The sequence below is a fragment of the Diorhabda sublineata genome, chromosome 4 (genome assembly GCF_026230105.1).
Source record: "Diorhabda sublineata isolate icDioSubl1.1 chromosome 4, icDioSubl1.1, whole genome shotgun sequence".
Lineage (NCBI taxonomy): Eukaryota > Metazoa > Arthropoda > Insecta > Coleoptera > Chrysomelidae > Diorhabda > Diorhabda sublineata.
The window spans coordinates 36,836,223-36,855,163 of record NC_079477.1 but is presented as its reverse complement, the minus strand read 5'-3'; the positions used below and the strand labels follow the sequence as shown (position 1 = coordinate 36,855,163).

The following is an 18,941-nucleotide window of genomic DNA, read 5'->3' as shown; positions in this document are numbered from 1 at the left end:
TTATGTCATTTGTCATTATCAACAAAAGTCTCATACTTACGTGATTAGAATCCGCATGTTCGTTATTATTGTGAAAATTCCTTTAAAAAAGATATTTTCATTATAATTATGTTAACAGGAAAATCTAGAGTATAATAATAGGTTTTTTCAATTGTTTATTGTTTACAGAACCAATTATATTGATAAAATTACTCCAAACAAATTTACTTGGGTTAATAATTATTTGTAACAGTAAAGAGAACGCTCCTAAGTGTCATTTGTCAATCATGACATTTGAAAGATGTGATTTAAATAGGTTAAAAAATAAATATGAGTAGAAATATTCTTTTTCGTGAAACATTTATTTATTTGCACACTACGTATCGTAATTATGCTTCGCATCGTCAACCCGGAAAATTCATGAATAAAGTTTTGAATAACACTAAAAAAAAGTAAGTAAATCATAGTGTTATTTCCCGATAAATTTTCGAAATTCCTGTCTCTTTACAGACGTTTTGGTTACCATGATCCCGAAGTCAAAATTTCAGACACTTTTTCCAAACATAAATCTAGTAAATTAACCACTAACCCGAAACGCGTGACAGTTTTAAATAAACTTTTCATGAGAAACATCACGGATTTAATGTCTACCGAAACATACGCGTCTCAAGTCCTAGGCTTAGGAATTGAGATAAATCGAGTACAAGTAACATCAGATTTTAAAATATTGAACGTATTTTGGACATCTAGTAACACAGAACAAGACAAAGTGGAAAACATATTATCGAAAAACGCTGGATTGTTAAGACACGAATTATCGCAATTGAGGTTAATGGGGAACGTCCCTATAATTAAATTCGTTAAAGGTGAAGTTAAATTCGATAAATCAAGAGACAATTTTCATGTTTGTCTCGATTTTAGATAAACATTACGCGAATTTAGTTGAATTGAATAAAAAACTTGCAATTGCTGATTACGGGGATGAAGGTCCTAGTAATATAGATCCTGCTGCTCATTTATTATCAGAATTTGAACTAGCTCTTCCTATAGATAATAATTTAAAGGTAAGAAATACTTCGTTTTCGCTTATATATAAATTCAGTGTAATTTCAAACTTTTCTTCATATCAATTCTATAATCAGATTAATTATAAAAGAAGAATTTGACAGTTGACATTTAATTTTAATGTTTATTTTTTGCATATTAAAAAATTTCGTATATATTTTTGAGTTTTTAACTTGATTTTTACACATATCTTCACATAATTCAGTGTTGGTTGTAATTAAATGTGTTAAATTCGCATATTCATCAAGAAAATCGAGGAAATTCTAACCTTATATTCTATAAAATGTAATTTTAATGTTTATTTCTTGCATTTTGAACAAATTTCGTAATTTTTTTGAGTTTTTAACGCGATTTTCACCCATATCTTCACATAATACAGTGTAGGTTGTAATAAAGTGAATAAAATTTGTGTTAAATTCGCGTATTCGTAAACGAAAATTATTTAATGTTTTAGGAAGAATTAGCTAAATTAGATGAAGAAACTAGTAGTGAAATTAACGATCCGGAATTACCTGTAATGACACACTGCGTATTCAATTTAAATCACGCGGATATTATGAATAACGTAAGTGGAAAATTGTTTTTTTCAAATTCCTCTCCTTGAAGGGGCGAAAATGTTTTTTTTGTTAATTTAGATAAGAAAGGGGCAAAAGAAACCGAGGAATTTGGAGATTAATGATCGATTAGTTGATGCTGATTGGGCTAGATTTAAATTAGAGCAATATTCGAATACAGAATCTATTGTTTTGGAAAAATCGAAAATTCAAAGGGGAATTTTCAATAAATTTTTACAAGATCGACAGGTGGGTTCGTAATTCGATCGTTTTGGGCTATTTTGTGTGTTTTTCCCATTATTTCAGCTGATTAGAAAGAAATATAAAGAATCGCGATACGACGACTCCGTCCTGGATTATACTGAAGAAAGTAATGAAGGAGAACGAACTTTTGAAATCAAAGAAGCCGAAGATTTTATTATTGAAGATGAAAATGAACCAATTTCTGAAAAAATCGAGTGAATTTTCACAAAAATTGGTGGAGTAATAACAATTTTTTAAACAAATTAAAAAATTTCCAAAAAAAGTGAAATATATTGAATAAAATTTGAAAAAAAAATCAAAAAAAGTTTCATTTAAAACCACTTTTCCAAGTATCAGTTGTAAAAAATAGTGAAAATGATGAATTATACAATATACGGGGTATTTAGGTCAAAATATACATTTGGCCTACGTATAAATCACCCTGTATATACGACTTTTTCGTATTACCAACATCAAATTGATTAAAATCTTCATTTGATTGGAAAGAAACACAAAAAACGCGATTTCAATTGGATTAAATGTTTATTTGGGCATAAAAACAGTTTCAAGAAGATCAAAAGCCGAAAATTTTCAAAAAACAAGAAATTTTTTCATTGAAAACGATTTTACAACATTTCAAGCACAAAAAAACAAAAAAGTCAAATGACATAAAACACAGGGTGTTTATATTGAAATGGACATTCCGTCTACGTATATTTCAAAACATCACCCTGTATACGTAAATTTTAGTTATCACCCACATCATTTCGATTCAAATTTCTCACAAAGGAAAAAAATACTAAAGAAACGAACTTTTTTCATATCAAACTTTATTTTAGGTATAAAAAAAAACAATTTTTGACAAAAAAAAAAACAAAAACATTAGTGAAACATCCCAATATATTAAATATGGCAAACATTTTTACACAAAATCCATCATTATTTATCCGATATTGTAAATTAATACTTTAAGATAAAGATATAAAAAAATTAGGGCCAAAAAGGTCGAAATTTTCAGTCTACAAGTTTTTTTAAATGCTGTTTAAATGATTTTTCAACACAAAAAAAACAGTATTAGTCACGGGATATAAAAAATATGGAATGGAAAATCTACAACGTAAATAATTGAAGAAAAAAAAAAACGATTTTCGTCAACCCGACATGATAGCTTTAACGAATTCTTCATAATTCACGTTCCCATGAGAATCTTCGTGCCCCAAAAGCAACTGCTCCACCTAAACAAATCACAAAATTACCCTCTAAATAAAAAATAAATAAATTAACATAATAGCCAGTCCGGTCCTGTTCTATTTTTATTAGTTCTCGTCCTGGACGTCCAAAAATCTCGATGACACACCCTGTATATTAGGTACTAAAAAATTTTAACCTACTAACCTCGTCATCTGTCAATTTCTCCCCCAAAGTGGTCAAAAGGTGGCGAAGTTCGGCGGAACTAATATACCCATTCCCATCTTTATCAAAATGGCGTAACCCTTCGATAAAATCGTCCGCCGTATCGGCACTTCGAGTTTTAGAAATTTGCTACAAGGTTAAATAATGAGAAAAAAACGATAACTACCCCGAAAAAGTCATTTTTACCTGATAAATAGGTAAAAACACTTCAAAAGACACCCTTTCGTCAGGCTTATGCTGGTGGGTATATTTCTTAACGTCAGATTCGGTAGGATTTTGCCCTAATGCTCTTAAAGCATCCCCGATTTGTGCTACGTGAATTTTACCATCCCCCCGGTTATCAAAAAGCTGAAAAGCTTCCTGAAATTCTGTAAAGAAATATAAAAAACTTTTCACCTAATAATTAAAAATAAAAACGAACCTTCAACCGACGTAAGGGTTAATTTCTTTGGAATATCGTATAGATACATCTTTAAACAACACTTAATACTGACTAAGCATAAATAAATTGAAGATTTAAACTTTCAAAATCGTTCCTTTTATGGTAATAAACATAAAACATGAGTCATTTTATATGTGTAATCTACCTCATTCTATGTTTCATAATTTCGTTAAACTATTTTACTATTAAAAATAATTTTATTGGATATAAATTTTGTTTAAATCACTATTTAAAACAACTAAATCAATTAATATCACAAAAAAATTGCTGAAAAACAATTAAATGAGGGTAATAATAATACGGAATATCAAAGAAGTACAATATGGGTGACACAAGGTGGGGCAACTTAACCTAGTTTTTTGTAATCGAATGCACTTACCGGCCATCTGGTCTTCGGAATAGTTTGCCTGAAACGAAATAAACATTTTTTATATATACACCGATGTTTTTCAACTAAATAATACGGTAAATTTTAACAAAAAAACGGTAATTTCTTACCATATTATCTGTTAACTTAAGCACAACTGTCAAAAATAAATTTCAATTGACGTATACACAAAAAGATAGTTCGTGGTTCTAGCGCTAGAGGTAGATATAAACGTAGACGATGATATAGATAATTGATTGTAGAAAATAAATAAAATCGTTTATTAATTATGGTTAAAATACCATAAAAATTTCCATGAAACCCATAAAATATTCGTTATGAATAAACTAGATCATCATATATACATGGATTGAACAAAAATTTTAACTATTTTAATAATAGGTTACAAACATAGACAATTATTAATGAAGTCGTTATACGTGGAATAAATTATTAATTACGGTTGAAATACCATAAAATTTCTATAAAATCCAATAACCACCTACAATATTCGTCATGAATTAACTAAATTATCATTTATACAAGTGTTGTAGGAAAATTTCGTTATTTCTAACACTAAAAGTATATATGTATATGAATAGACAATTATAATAATAGATAAATATATAAAAAAGTGAAATCGTTTGACGTGGAATGAATAATTAATTATGGTAAAAATAGCGTAAAATTTCCATAAAATCCGTAAACATTTAAAAAAAATTTAGTCCATTCTAAATTTTTATTAAACCTTAAAACTATTTCTAATTTCGTTACAAATTGGTTAGATCATCATTTATACAAGGGGTGAACGGTAAATGGAATGCTGTTAAAGTTTATTTTGCGATATGTTGTATTACAAAGTGATTGGATATTAACTAATTCTATTATGAATTGATCGTAACAAAAAAAAACTAAAGGCGTGTCTCGATATGCAAAATATTATAAACGCCTACCAATCACTTCCTTGGACGTGGAAAAAAACGTAAGTGAAACGACATTCGTTACAAGTGGACGACCTCAAATTTCGATTTTGAAACTTCAAATTAAGATTCCGTTCCGAATAACCTTTTTGCAACAAATCTAACGGATTCGTTTAATTTAATACCTCCTGTATATCAATTTAACTAACGCCTTAACGTAGTGAATACGTGGAAAATTTCTTTTTTATTATACAGTGTATATCGAAAATTAGGTATTGTGAAAGAAGAACTAAAATCGGCCACCATTTTGATTTTCTTCAGATAAATGTCTGTTTATTATACAGTGTGGGTCAAAAAAGAGATCGTCTAGATTAGTATTGATTTTTAAGGGAACCGTTTTTAAATTCTTCAAATAAATTTCGATTTATTATACAGTGTGTGTCAAAAATTATATAGTTTAGAAAAAGAACCAAAAATAACGATTTTATATTGATTTATGTACTTTGAAGTATCCATATCTAAATGCTTTTCATAACTTTCTATTTATTATACAGGATAAGTCAAAAATGAAATAAAACAACGAATTAATGCTGCTAATTTTTATTCTACGTATATTTTGGTACATTTTCGTTAATATTTGGGATAATTTTTAATATCGTACGCCCGTTGTTTCACTAGACTCCTGGAAAAAACAATATCGGTGATTCGCGGATTACGATAAAGCTTTTGACGAGGTTAATTAAATTTACCTTTTATGGAAAATTAATTCTAACAACCATATTAATAGTGAGATTATTACACCGACTACTAATACCATGATAGCCGCATAACAATCTACCAAACCGACGTTGATGAAACTCGAATTTCGCGATGTACAAGTCGGTTTTTTAGTATAGATTAAATTTACTTCTCTTGGTTGCAATCCACTTTCCCAGATTTTTCTAAAACTGCGAGTAAAAATAAATCGATTTACGTGGAAAAAACAACCACTCCTTTGGGTATTTGACACGACTGTCATTGAATTAAATTCGTATCAAAATTGTATGGAAAATTGATAGAATGAACGGTTACTCTTTACAGGGGTAGAGCTAAAAGTTCGACATACCCAATTTGGAGATTTAGTAAAATAAATTTCTTACTTTTTCAAAATTTTAGATATTTTTTGGTTCCTTGAAGATAATTTTGATTCTACGGGGGCAGTACGAAAAATTTAATGTATCCAACTTGGGGCTACATCAAAATTAAGCCGAAAAGGCAGCTTATATAAACAAATGGCAATTCTTCCGAAGTATTGGTTTTTTTTGGTAACAATAACGATGATTTTGAGTCTACAGGGGTTCTACAGAAAATTTGACGTACCCAATCCCGAATTATAGTAGAATCAACTTGAAAAAAACGTTTTTGTAAACAAATGCCCACTTTTTTTCAAAATTTTGGTCATTTTCTGGTACCAATAGACTAAATTGGATTCTACGGGGGCATTACGAAAAATTTGCCGTACTCAATTTGGATTTGTAATGAAATAAATTCAAAAAGGCGGTTTACGTTGACAAATGCTCACTTTTTCAAAATTTTAGATATTTTTTGGTTCCTTGACGATAATTTTGATTCTACGGGGGCAGTACGAAAAAATAGTCGCATTCAGTTTCGAGCTACATCAAAATTAAGTCGAAAAGGCAGTTTATACAAACAAATGGCAATTCTTCCGAGGTATTGATTTTTTTTTTGGTAACAATAACAATGATTTTGAGTCTACAGGGGTTCTACAGTAAATTTGACGTACCCAATCCCGATTTATAGTAAAATCAAATTGAAAAAACGTTTTTATCAACAAATGCCCACTTTTTTTCAAAATTTTGGTCATTTTCTGGTACCAATAGACTAAATTGGATTCTACGGGGGCATTACGAAAAATTTGCCGTACTCAATTTGGATTTGTAATGAAATAAATTCAAAAAGGCGGTTTACGTTAACAAATGCTCATTTTTTCAAAATTTTTTTGTTCCATGATAATAATTTTGTTTCTACGGGGGTAGTACGAGAAATTTCGAGTTTCGAGCTATAGTGAAATCAACTCAAAAAGACAATGTTGATGTAAACAAATGCCCATTTTTTTTAAAAATTTCATGAATTTTCTGGTGCCTGCAGACTAATTTTCATTCTACGAGGGTAGTACGAAATATTTGACGTACCTTATAGCAAATTATATCGAAATTATCTGTCAGAGGCGATTATGTAAACAAATATTGAGGTTATAGTCGTTTTTTGGTCCGTTTCGAGAGTTAAAAATATACGAGAGTGGTAAAAAAAGTGTCATTACCCGATTTTGAAGAGTTTTCTGTAAGGTGAATTTTTTTGTATCGCTATGTGCGGATCGGTAAAATCGTAATACTGAATTTCTTGCAAATCGCATTTTTCATATTCCTGGTAAATTTCCCCTGAAATAAATGGGAATGAATCGCATTCGAAACACCAAGAAATTTCGATAGCGCGTAAATTTTCAATATAGAAGCGCTGTTGCCACATGCTCGGAATCAAAATCGTTAAAATTAGGATTTTAACGTAACGATACGCGAAATTGGGAAAAAAGTAGAAGAAAAACAGCAATTATTGAAGCAAAAACTACTTTCTCAATTTACTCACCTATTACTTTATATCCAACGCCGGTTTCCATGTGAAAAGCGAACAACCCTTCTCGAATTTTCCTCACCCCTTCCTCCAACGGCATAAAATGATCTTTTTGACCTCGAGGCGCGACTTTCTGTTCGTAGATGGCTCTGCGTACGGCCCCCTTAGCTTTCTACGAACCAAATTTCACCATATATACGAGGTGAAGTATATGAAAACTCACCGGGAAATAGTGTCTGTTATAGACTGTATCAAATACTCCAATTTGCAACCTAGATTTCAACAGATCTTCCAAAGTACGTATACCAGATGAAGACGATTGCAATAGAGCCACTATATTCGCCGAATATGACGTATAAAGAAACATCAGTGAAATAAACAACAATATAGTTGTGATTCTACCCGGTATACTAGTCGGTATGACCGTAGAACTCTGTTGACAAACCGCTCCGAACGATATCAGAGCAACTTCTACTTGATCGACTTTCTGCAACGCGTACGAAGTTTCCTAGGAACGTAAATAGACTTAGAAATTATTTATCGTCATAAAATCCCCACTAACAAGATTCCTTTTCAACGGTACCGAATTTAAGGTAATCCGTTCTGCCATTTTTGAATTATTAATCTCGAAAAATCCCTCCATATTTACCCAAAAATGTTGTAAATCGAACCGCCCTCGTATAATAATTATCGTCAGAAACGTGGCGAAAAATAACGTACCGAAAGTTTGAAAATCGAATCGCCCTCGTATAATAATTATCGTCAGAAACGTGGCGAAAAATAACGTACCGAAAGTTTGAAAATCGAGTCACCCTCGTATAATAATTATCGTCAGAAACGTGGCGGAAAATAACGTACCGAAAGTTTGAAAATCGAGTCACCCTCGTATAATAATTATCGTCAGAAACGTGGCGAAAAATAACGTACCGAAAGTTTGAAAATCGAATCGCCCTCGTATAATAATTATCGTCAGAAACGTGGCGAAAAATAACGTACCGGAAGTTTGAGAATCGAATCGCCCTCGTATAATAATTATCGTCAGAAACGTGGCGAAAAATAACGTACCGAAAGTTTGAGAATCGAATCGCCCTCGTATAATAATTATCGTCAGAAACGTGGCGAAAAATAACGTACCGAAAGTTTGAGAATCGAATCGCCCTCGTATAATAATTATCGTCAGAAACGTGGCGAAAAATAACGTACCGAAAGTTTGAGAATCGAATCGCCCTCGTATAATAATTATCGTCAGAAACGTGGCGAAAAATAACGTACCGAAAGTTTGAGAATCGAATCGCCCTCGTATAATAATTATCGTCAGAAACGTGGCGAAAAATAACGTACCGAAAGTTTGAGAATCGAATCGCCCTCGTATAATAATTATCGTCAGAAACGTGGCGAAAAATAACGTACCGAATGTTTGAAAATCGAATCGCCCTCGTATAATAATTATCGTCAGAAACGTGGCGAAAAATAACGTACCGGAAATTTGAGAATCGAATCGCCCTCGTATAATAATTATCGTCAGAAACGTGGCGAAAAATAACGTACCGAAAGTTTGCGAATCGAATCGCCCTCGTATAATAATTATCGTCAGAAACGTGGCGAAAAATAACGTACCGAAAGTTTGAGAATCGAATCGCCCTCGTATAATAATTATCGTCAGAAACGTGGCGAAAAATAACGTACCGAAAGTTTGAGAATCGAATCGCCCTCGTATAATAATTATCGTCAGAAACGTGGCGAAAAATAACGTACCGAAAGTTTGAAAATCGAATCGCCCTCGTATAATAATTATCGTCAGAAACGTGGCGAAAAATAACGTACCGAAAGTTTGAAAATCGAATCACCCTCGTATAATAATTATCGTCAGAAACGTGGCGAAAAATAACGTACCGAAAGTTTGAAAATCGAATCGCCCTCGTATAATAATTATCGTCAGAAACGTGGCGAAAAATAACGTACCGAAAGTTTGAGAATCGAATCGCCCTCGTATAATAATTATCGTCAGAAACGTGGCGAAAAATAACGTACCGGAAGTTTGAGAATCGAATCGCCCTCGTATAATAATTATCGTCAGAAACGTGGCGAAAAATAACGTACCGAAAGTTTGAAAATCGAATCGCCCTCGTATAATAATTATCGTCAGAAACGTGGCGAAAAATAACGTACCGAAAGTTTGAAAATCGAGTCACCCTCGTATAATAATTATCGTCAGAAACGTGGCGAAAAATAACGTACCGAAAGTTTGAAAATCGAGTCACCCTCGTATAATAATTATCGTCAGAAACGTGGCGAAAAATAACGTACCGAAAGTTTGAAAATCGAATCGCCCTCGTATAATAATTATCGTCAGAAACGTGGCGAAAAATAACGTACCGGAAGTTTGAGAATCGAATCGCCCTCGTATAATAATTATCGTCAGAAACGTGGCGAAAAATAACGTACCGAAAGTTTGAGAATCGAATCGCCCTCGTATAATAATTATCGTCAGAAACGTGGCGAAAAATAACGTACCGAAAGTTTGAGAATCGAATCGCCCTCGTATAATAATTATCGTCAGAAACGTGGCGAAAAATAACGTACCGAAAGTTTGAGAATCGAATCGCCCTCGTATAATAATTATCGTCAGAAACGTGGCGAAAAATAACGTACCGAAAGTTTGAAAATCGAGTCACCCTCGTATAATAATTATCGTCAGAAACGTGGCGAAAAATAACGTACCGAAAGTTTGAAAATCGAGTCACCCTCGTATAATAATTATCGTCAGAAACGTGGCGAAAAATAACGTACCGAAAGTTTGAAAATCGAATCGCCCTCGTATAATAATTATCGTCAGAAACGTGGCGAAAAATAACGTACCGGAAGTTTGAGAATCGAATCGCCCTCGTATAATAATTATCGTCAGAAACGTGGCGAAAAATAACGTACCGAAAGTTTGAAAATCGAATCGCCCTCGTATAATAATTATCGTCAGAAACGTGGCGAAAAATAACGTACCGAAAGTTTGAAAATCGAATCGCCCTCGTATAATAATTATCGTCAGAAACGTGGCGAAAAATAACGTACCGAAAGTTTGAAAATCGAGTCACCCTCGTATAATAATTATCGTCAGAAACGTGGCGAAAAATAACGTACCGAAAGTTTGAAAATCGAGTCACCCTCGTATAATAATTATCGTCAGAAACGTGGCGAAAAATAACGTACCGAAAGTTTGAAAATCGAATCGCCCTCGTATAATAATTATCGTCAGAAACGTGGCGAAAAATAACGTACCGAAAGTTTGAAAATCGAATCGCCCTCGTATAATAATTATCGTCAGAAACGTGGCGAAAAATAACGTACCGAAAGTTTGAAAATCGAGTCACCCTCGTATAATAATTATCGTCAGAAACGTGGCGAAAAATAACGTACCGAAAGTTTGAAAATCGAGTCACCCTCGTATAATAATTATCGTCAGAAACGTGGCGAAAAATAACGTACCGAAAGTTTGAAAATCGAATCGCCCTCGTATAATAATTATCGTCAGAAACGTGGCGAAAAATAACGTACCGGAAGTTTGAGAATCGAATCGCCCTCGTATAATAATTATCGTCAGAAACGTGGCGAAAAATAACGTACCGAAAGTTTGAGAATCGAATCGCCCTCGTATAATAATTATCGTCAGAAACGTGGCGAAAAATAACGTACCGAAAGTTTGAGAATCGAATCGCCCTCGTATAATAATTATCGTCAGAAACGTGGCGAAAAATAACGTACCGAAAGTTTGCGAATCGAATCGCCCTCGTATAATAATTATCGTCAGAAACGTGGCGAAAAATAACGTACCGAAAGTTTGAGAATCGAATCGCCCTCGTATAATAATTATCGTCAGAAACGTGGCGAAAAATAACGTACCGAAAGTTTGAGAATCGAATCGCCCTCGTATAATAATTATCGTCAGAAACGTGGCGAAAAATAACGTACCGAAAGTTTGAAAATCGAATCGCCCTCGTATAATAATTATCGTCAGAAACGTGGCGAAAAATAACGTACCGGAAGTTTGAGAATCGAATCGCCCTCGTATAATAATTATCGTCAGAAACGTGGCGAAAAATAACGTACCGAAAGTTTGAGAATCGAATCGCCCTCGTATAATAATTATCGTCAGAAACGTGGCGAAAAATAACGTACCGAAAGTTTGAGAATCGAATCGCCCTCGTATAATAATTATCGTCAGAAACGTGGCGAAAAATAACGTACCGAAAGTTTGAGAATCGAATCGCCCTCGTATAATAATTATCGTCAGAAACGTGGCGAAAAATAACGTACCGAAAGTTTGAGAATCGAATCGCCCTCGTATAATAATTATCGTCAGAAACGTGGCGAAAAATAACGTACCGAAAGTTTGAGAATCGAATCGCCCTCGTATAATAATTATCGTCAGAAACGTGGCGAAAAATAACGTACCGAATGTTTGAAAATCGAATCGCCCTCGTATAATAATTATCGTCAGAAACGTGGCGAAAAATAACGTACCGGAAATTTGAGAATCGAATCGCCCTCGTATAATAATTATCGTCAGAAACGTGGCGAAAAATAACGTACCGAAAGTTTGCGAATCGAATCGCCCTCGTATAATAATTATCGTCAGAAACGTGGCGAAAAATAACGTACCGAAAGTTTGAGAATCGAATCGCCCTCGTATAATAATTATCGTCAGAAACGTGGCGAAAAATAACGTACCGAAAGTTTGAGAATCGAATCGCCCTCGTATAATAATTATCGTCAGAAACGTGGCGAAAAATAACGTACCGAAAGTTTGAAAATCGAATCGCCCTCGTATAATAATTATCGTCAGAAACGTGGCGAAAAATAACGTACCGAAAGTTTGAAAATCGAATCACCCTCGTATAATAATTATCGTCAGAAACGTGGCGAAAAATAACGTACCGAAAGTTTGAAAATCGAATCGCCCTCGTATAATAATTATCGTCAGAAACGTGGCGAAAAATAACGTACCGAAAGTTTGAGAATCGAATCGCCCTCGTATAATAATTATCGTCAGAAACGTGGCGAAAAATAACGTACCGGAAGTTTGAGAATCGAATCGCCCTCGTATAATAATTATCGTCAGAAACGTGGCGAAAAATAACGTACCGAAAGTTTGAAAATCGAATCGCCCTCGTATAATAATTATCGTCAGAAACGTGGCGAAAAATAACGTACCGGAAGTTTGAGAATCGAATCGCCCTCGTATAATAATTATCGTCAGAAACGTGGCGAAAAATAACGTACCGAAAGTTTGAGAATCGAATCGCCCTCGTATAATAATTATCGTCAAAAACGTGGCGAAAAATAACGTACCGAAAGTTTGAGAATCGAATCGCCCTCGTATAATAATTATCGTCAGAAACGTGGCGAAAAATAACGTACCGAAAGTTTGAAAATCGAATCGCCCTCGTATAATAATTATCGTCAGAAACGTGGCGAAAAATAACGTACCGGAAGTTTGAGAATCGAATCGCCCTCGTATAATAATTATCGTCAGAAACGTGGCGAAAAATAACGTACCGAAAGTTTGAAAATCGAATCGCCCTCGTATAATAATTATCGTCAGAAACGTGGCGAAAAATAACGTACCGGAAGTTTGAGAATCGAATCGCCCTCGTATAATAATTATCGTCAGAAACGTGGCGAAAAATAACGTACCGAAAGTTTGAAAATCGAATCGCCCTCGTATAATAATTATCGTCAGAAACGTGGCGAAAAATAACGTACCGGAAGTTTGAGAATCGAATCGCCCTCGTATAATAATTATCGTCAGAAACGTGGCGAAAAATAACGTACCGGAAGTTTGAGAATCGAATCGCCCTCGTATAATAATTATCGTCAGAAACGTGGCGAAAAATAACGTACCGAAAGTTTGAAAATCGAATCGCCCTCGTATAATAATTATCGTCAGAAACGTGGCGAAAAATAAAGTACCGAAAGTTTGAAAATCGAGTCACCCTCGTATAATAATTATCGTCAGAAACGTGGCGAAAAATAACGTACCGAAAGTTTGAAAATCGAGTCACCCTCGTATAATAATTATCGTCAGAAACGTGGCGAAAAATAACGTACCGAAAGTTTGAAAATCGAATCGCCCTCGTATAATAATTATCGTCAGAAACGTGGCGAAAAATAACGTACCGGAAGTTTGAGAATCGAATCGCCCTCGTATAATAATTATCGTCAGAAACGTGGCGAAAAATAACGTACCGAAAGTTTGAGAATCGAATCGCCCTCGTATAATAATTATCGTCAGAAACGTGGCGAAAAATAACGTACCGAAAGTTTGAGAATCGAATCGCCCTCGTATAATAATTATCGTCAGAAACGTGGCGAAAAATAACGTACCGAAAGTTTGAGAATCGAATCGCCCTCGTATAATAATTATCGTCAGAAACGTGGCGAAAAATAACGTACCGAAAGTTTGAAAATCGAGTCACCCTCGTATAATAATTATCGTCAGAAACGTGGCGAAAAATAACGTACCGAAAGTTTGAAAATCGAGTCACCCTCGTATAATAATTATCGTCAGAAACGTGGCGAAAAATAACGTACCGAAAGTTTGAAAATCGAATCGCCCTCGTATAATAATTATCGTCAGAAACGTGGCGAAAAATAACGTACCGGAAGTTTGAGAATCGAATCGCCCTCGTATAATAATTATCGTCAGAAACGTGGCGAAAAATAACGTACCGAAAGTTTGAAAATCGAATCGCCCTCGTATAATAATTATCGTCAGAAACGTGGCGAAAAATAACGTACCGAAAGTTTGAAAATCGAATCGCCCTCGTATAATAATTATCGTCAGAAACGTGGCGAAAAATAACGTACCGAAAGTTTGAAAATCGAGTCACCCTCGTATAATAATTATCGTCAGAAACGTGGCGAAAAATAACGTACCGAAAGTTTGAAAATCGAGTCACCCTCGTATAATAATTATCGTCAGAAACGTGGCGAAAAATAACGTACCGAAAGTTTGAAAATCGAATCGCCCTCGTATAATAATTATCGTCAGAAACGTGGCGAAAAATAACGTACCGGAAGTTTGAGAATCGAATAGCCCTCGTATAATAATTATCGTCAGAAACGTGGCGAAAAATAACGTACCGGAAGTTTGAGAATCGAATCGCCCTCGTATAATAATTATCGTCAGAAACGTGGCGAAAAATAACGTACCGGAAGTTTGAGAATCGAATAGCCCTCGTATAATAATTATCGTCAGAAACGTGGCGAAAAATAACGTACCGAAAGTTTGAAAATCGAATCGCCCTCGTATAATAATTATCGTCAGAAACGTGGCGAAAAATAACGTACCGGAAGTTTGAGAATCGAATAGCCCTCGTATAATAATTATCGTCAGAAACGTGGCGAAAAATAACGTACCGAAAGTTTGAAAATCGAATCACCCTCGTATAATAATTATCGTCAGAAACGTGGCGAAAAATAACGTACCGAAAGTTTGAGAATCGAATCGCCCTCGTATAATAATTATCGTCAGAAACGTGGCGAAAAATAACGTACCGAAAGTTTGAGAATCGAATCGCCCTCGTATAATAATTATCGTCAGAAACGTGGCGAAAAATAACGTACCGAAAGTTTGAAAATCGAATCGCCCTCGTATAATAATTATCGTCAGAAACGTGGCGAAAAATAACGTACCGAAAGTTTAAGAATCGAATCGCCCTCGTATAATAATTATTGTCAGAAACGTGGCGAAAAATAAAGTACCGAAATTATGACAATCGAACCGCCCTAGTATAACACTTATCTTATTTAAAACAATATAAATTAGGATGTAGTATCTTATTTCAAAAATAAACTATTATTTCACTTATTTGCCGACCCTGTATGATGATGTTCAAAGGGAAAAAAGCATTAAGATAATCAATTTATAGTTATATTAATAAGAAATACAAAAACTTAGAACTTAGAATTAAAAGTAAAAAAAACGCAATTATTTTATGAGAGTTTTAGAGTTAATACGAACGTAGGCAACACTGCGTTTTTGACCTCGTCACCTACTACCGACAACCCATAGTTCATTATCTATCGTATAGATGGCGTAACCGATATAATAAAAATTAACAAATAAATTATTATAATAAATACACAAATATCTCACGTTTTCTGATTTTTTTTTATAAATTTCCCATTTCAATATATAATTAATTAATAATCCAATTAGGATTACGAGGAAAAATGTTGATATCCAAACTTGTCTATCGAAGGGTAAAGTGAACACGTTGGTAACGTAGGACAATTTAGGGGCTCTGAAAACAAATTTTGATTTCGTCGGTGTTACCATTGCAATGTATTCAATAACATCCAAACGATCTGCCACAAAAAATAAAGCAGTTCCTGAAAATAGAATCGATACTTTCCTCATTTTTTTCTCATCTAAATGATTTTCTACCTCCTATATCAGCCTCTTTTCTTTCTAAACACCCCAGCATTCCATTCCAATGGGAATCGTTCATTTTATACCCCCACGATGATACAAAACTGAAGTTAAGGGTAGCGTTTACAATATCCCCAAGGTGATTTACTAAGACGAAATCGACTTTGGTTATACTGTCAATATGTTTGTCCCTAAAAATATTGATAGCAACGGTTGATACAATCAGATATGGATTAATCTACGTAAACAAATTATTAAAACTTTTATTGTACCCATGTATATTTGGTCTTGTTGCAAGTAGCTAACTAGCACTGTTGCCAAGCTTCAAAATATTGTGAATAATTAAGTATTACCCATATAACTTTAATTTTTTTGTTTTAAATTAATTTTAACAATATATGACCAGTTATTAAAACGTTCTAAGATCTTAGAAAATTGAAAATTAGTTAAAAATAATCTGTAAATATTTTTTGAAATATCAAATTTCAATGCTTATGATATAACCTCTATCCATATCATTTTATCTATGATCAAAGTTTTTAACTAGCGACCTCGAGTCGACACTGTTGCCAAGTTACCTACAAAGTATTTCGTATGTAATTTTTCGTTTTAAACTCAGGAAACTTTAGAATATAACGTAATTGAAAATAAAATATTCAACAGATCTAATACAAAAATGCTTGTTTTAGTAATACGAGGGAGAATCAATAAATAATTAAGCTATAGATACAAACCTTTTATCAGTTAAATGATTTAAAGTGTCATTATTTGTGACTACTACGCACGTATTTAGTGTAGCTCCTTTCATATTCCTTCTTCTTCTTACAGCTATTTTTTCCATATCGAGATCGTTATAACCGCCATTTTTAGTCCAGTAGCCGGCGTTTTCGATTTCTATTGGATAATTTGATCGATATTTGAATATTTTTGTGACTGCAACAGTGTCGTTGTGTAGATTTTGGCACAACGTGACGTCACTATCGATTAGAATATCCAAATTTTTGAAATTTTTTTCTATAGTCTCATTCAAAGGTTTAGAATGGAATATTAACCATTTATAAGGGGAGGCGAAATAATTAAGTTGATTAGACTGAAATAAAAATTCATTTTGAGGATTTTTGTTAAGAAATTATAGTTTTTACTCACTTTTCGTAAAAATTCAGTGGAATTTTCACATTCTAAATTTAATATAAAAAGATTTTTATTCGTAGGATTCACGTGAGACAAAAATACAGGATTTACTTTCAATATACGAACGTACAGATTTAGTTCACTTAATTGTTTGAATAAACTTAATGATTCTGAAAAAAATTTATTTTACTGAAAAAAATCACCAAGTGGCAACGCTGCTTGAATTAGCAATAGAATGAAAGAACTTGACTTACTCGTTTTGACATTTTATCTAACGAGGCAAGTATATAATGGAAAAGAAGAAGAACCTACCTCTTATATTACAAGAAAATTGATTAATTGTTTTTATTTTATATGAATTAATAAAATTTATTGCAACATTAATAAACGTACAGTTACTTATAACTACCAAATAGAGTAAAATAAATATTATTTTCATTATTAGAAGTTTCTTATGTCGATAACCAAACTGATATAAAAAGTTCAATACAAATATTTATACTTTGACTGGAAGTTATTTTTTTCTCATAATTATACGTACTGGATGCACTTTTTCAAAACTAAATTATACGATAGTGCATTGAGTACAGAAATCGAAAAAAATTTGAATATTAAATTCGACTGTTCAAACAATTCATTCCAACAAAAAGAAATTTAATAATAGTCCAGTCAATTTAGACATTCAATGGAATACAAATTCGTAAGTTCGCAATAGAAATCTAGTGGGAAGTTCGCAACACAATTATATAAATATTGAAACTAAATGATCGACTTAGTACATACAAAAATTTTTATTTAAGGTCTAAAGTCTTAAAAATAAGTTTTTTACATTTTTCAGAAAAACAGTACGTCCTATCGAAAAATTGTTAAGACAAAAATTATATATCCTATTTTTATCTATAAAAGTCGTTCTATTACTTTTTTTCTTAAGATGCATCGTTTCTGAGATATAGCGATCTAAAAATAGAAAAAGTCATAATCCCCATGTTATGCCCAGTTTTTCACGTGAGATACTATAAAAGTGAAACTAAAGTGAAAAATAGTTCCAATATATCAAATTCCAGCCTCAGTTCTTTGGATTCCATTGATAAACAAGGTGAAATTGGAGATTACAACTTTTATCGACTTTTAAATCGCTATATCTCAGAAACGGTATGTTGTAAAAATAAGTATTATAACATTTCATATAGATAATCGAATGATCTACAATTTTTGTCCTATGCAATTTTATTATAAAACTCATCATTTTGCTGAAAAAAGCCAAATACTCAGTTTTGAGATCAAGAGAAAAAATTTTGCTTGTACAGAATCAATGAGTACATATTTTATATCCAATATATAGAAGTTTATTCAATATTTGTTGCAAATTTTACCTTCATACTAATTTGTTTAGTCTCACTCCTACTTAATGCACTAATTTGACTGGACTATAAGCTAGAAATAGAAAAAATACGAATAAAAGCAGTTGTTTTTTCATTTGATAAATAGTGAGTATTTGAAATGCTCATCGATTATTTTGATTTCATATTTCAGTTTATCGAAAACTGCATTTATTATAAAAAATAAAATTTCGTTACAATTATTATGAAAAGAACGCCGAGCAACGTTGGGATAAAACCAGTACCTCAACAACAAAGAAAAAAAATATCGTGCGGCTAACAACAGACAGAGAAAGTGATATACAGACATTCCCCTTCGTTATTACTTACTTTTATAATTACACGTATACTCAGTTATCATTATTCTATCTGTTGGTAACAAAAAATTCTTT

General features: G+C 33.0%; 3 protein-coding genes across 4 annotated transcripts; 1 reads left to right on the top strand and 2 right to left on the bottom strand.

Moving 5' to 3' along the window:
• Positions 1–32: 32 nt before the first annotated feature.
• LOC130442592 (uncharacterized) lies at positions 33–2,166 on the top strand. The gene is made up of 6 exons (XM_056776851.1): positions 33–431; positions 490–845; positions 901–1,043; positions 1,499–1,609; positions 1,680–1,847; positions 1,905–2,166. The coding sequence occupies exons 1-6, from the start codon at positions 310–312 to the stop codon at positions 2,058–2,060; spliced, it is 1,056 nt and encodes a 351-aa protein (XP_056632829.1). The 5' UTR covers positions 33–309; the 3' UTR covers positions 2,061–2,166.
• Positions 2,167–2,723: 557 nt separating this feature from the next.
• Positions 2,724–4,435, bottom strand: LOC130442589 (myosin-2 essential light chain). 2 transcript variants are annotated; one of them, XM_056776848.1, is made up of 5 exons: positions 4,195–4,435; positions 4,076–4,103; positions 3,441–3,622; positions 3,237–3,383; positions 2,724–3,076 (listed from the first exon to the last, which is right to left on the bottom strand). In XM_056776848.1, exons 1-5 carry the CDS (start codon positions 4,195–4,197, stop codon positions 2,993–2,995), a joined length of 444 nt encoding a protein of 147 aa, XP_056632826.1. In that variant the 5' UTR covers positions 4,198–4,435; the 3' UTR covers positions 2,724–2,992. The 2 variants fall into 2 exon arrangements, with proteins under 2 accessions (XP_056632826.1, XP_056632825.1); XM_056776847.1 differs by lacking the exons at positions 4,076–4,103; positions 4,195–4,435 and adding an exon at positions 3,676–4,039.
• A 1,137-nt stretch (positions 4,436–5,572) lies between these two features.
• LOC130443383 (ionotropic receptor 75a-like) lies at positions 5,573–18,910 on the bottom strand. Its single transcript, XM_056777956.1, has 10 exons — positions 18,880–18,910; positions 17,186–17,340; positions 16,774–17,129; positions 16,055–16,230; positions 15,764–15,999; positions 7,835–8,119; positions 7,627–7,783; positions 7,304–7,421; positions 5,733–5,930; positions 5,573–5,665 (listed from the first exon to the last, which is right to left on the bottom strand). The coding sequence occupies exons 1-10, from the start codon at positions 18,908–18,910 to the stop codon at positions 5,614–5,616; spliced, it is 1,764 nt and encodes a 587-aa protein (XP_056633934.1). The 3' UTR covers positions 5,573–5,613.
• Between the last annotated feature and the right edge of the window lie 31 nt (positions 18,911–18,941).

Bases quoted from the DNA above. Each gene is read 5' to 3' on its own strand.
- LOC130443383 (XM_056777956.1), bottom strand. From the start codon at position 18,910: ATGATAACTGAGTATACGTGTAATTATAAAA. The intron at 17,341-18,879 runs GTAAGTAATAAC...AATTTTTTTCAG, and splicing joins GTATACGTGTAATTATAAAA to AATCATTAAGTTTATTCAAA. The intron at 16,000-16,054 runs GTAGAAAATCAT...TTCTATTTTCAG, and splicing joins AAAAGAGGCTGATATAGGAG to GAACTGCTTTATTTTTTGTG.
- LOC130442592 (XM_056776851.1), top strand. From the start codon at position 310: ATGAGTAGAAATATTCTTTTTCGTGAAACATTTATTTATTTGCACACT. The intron at 1,044-1,498 runs GTAAGAAATACT...TTAATGTTTTAG, and splicing joins CTATAGATAATAATTTAAAG to GAAGAATTAGCTAAATTAGA. The intron at 1,848-1,904 runs GTGGGTTCGTAA...CCATTATTTCAG, and splicing joins AATTTTTACAAGATCGACAG to CTGATTAGAAAGAAATATAA.
- LOC130442589 (XM_056776847.1), bottom strand. From the start codon at position 3,724: ATGTATCTATACGATATTCCAAAGAAATTAACCCTTACGTCGGTTGAA. The intron at 3,623-3,675 runs GTTCGTTTTTAT...ATTTCTTTACAG, and splicing joins AACCCTTACGTCGGTTGAAG to AATTTCAGGAAGCTTTTCAG. The intron at 3,384-3,440 runs GTAAAAATGACT...TTAACCTTGTAG, and splicing joins TGTTTTTACCTATTTATCAG to CAAATTTCTAAAACTCGAAG.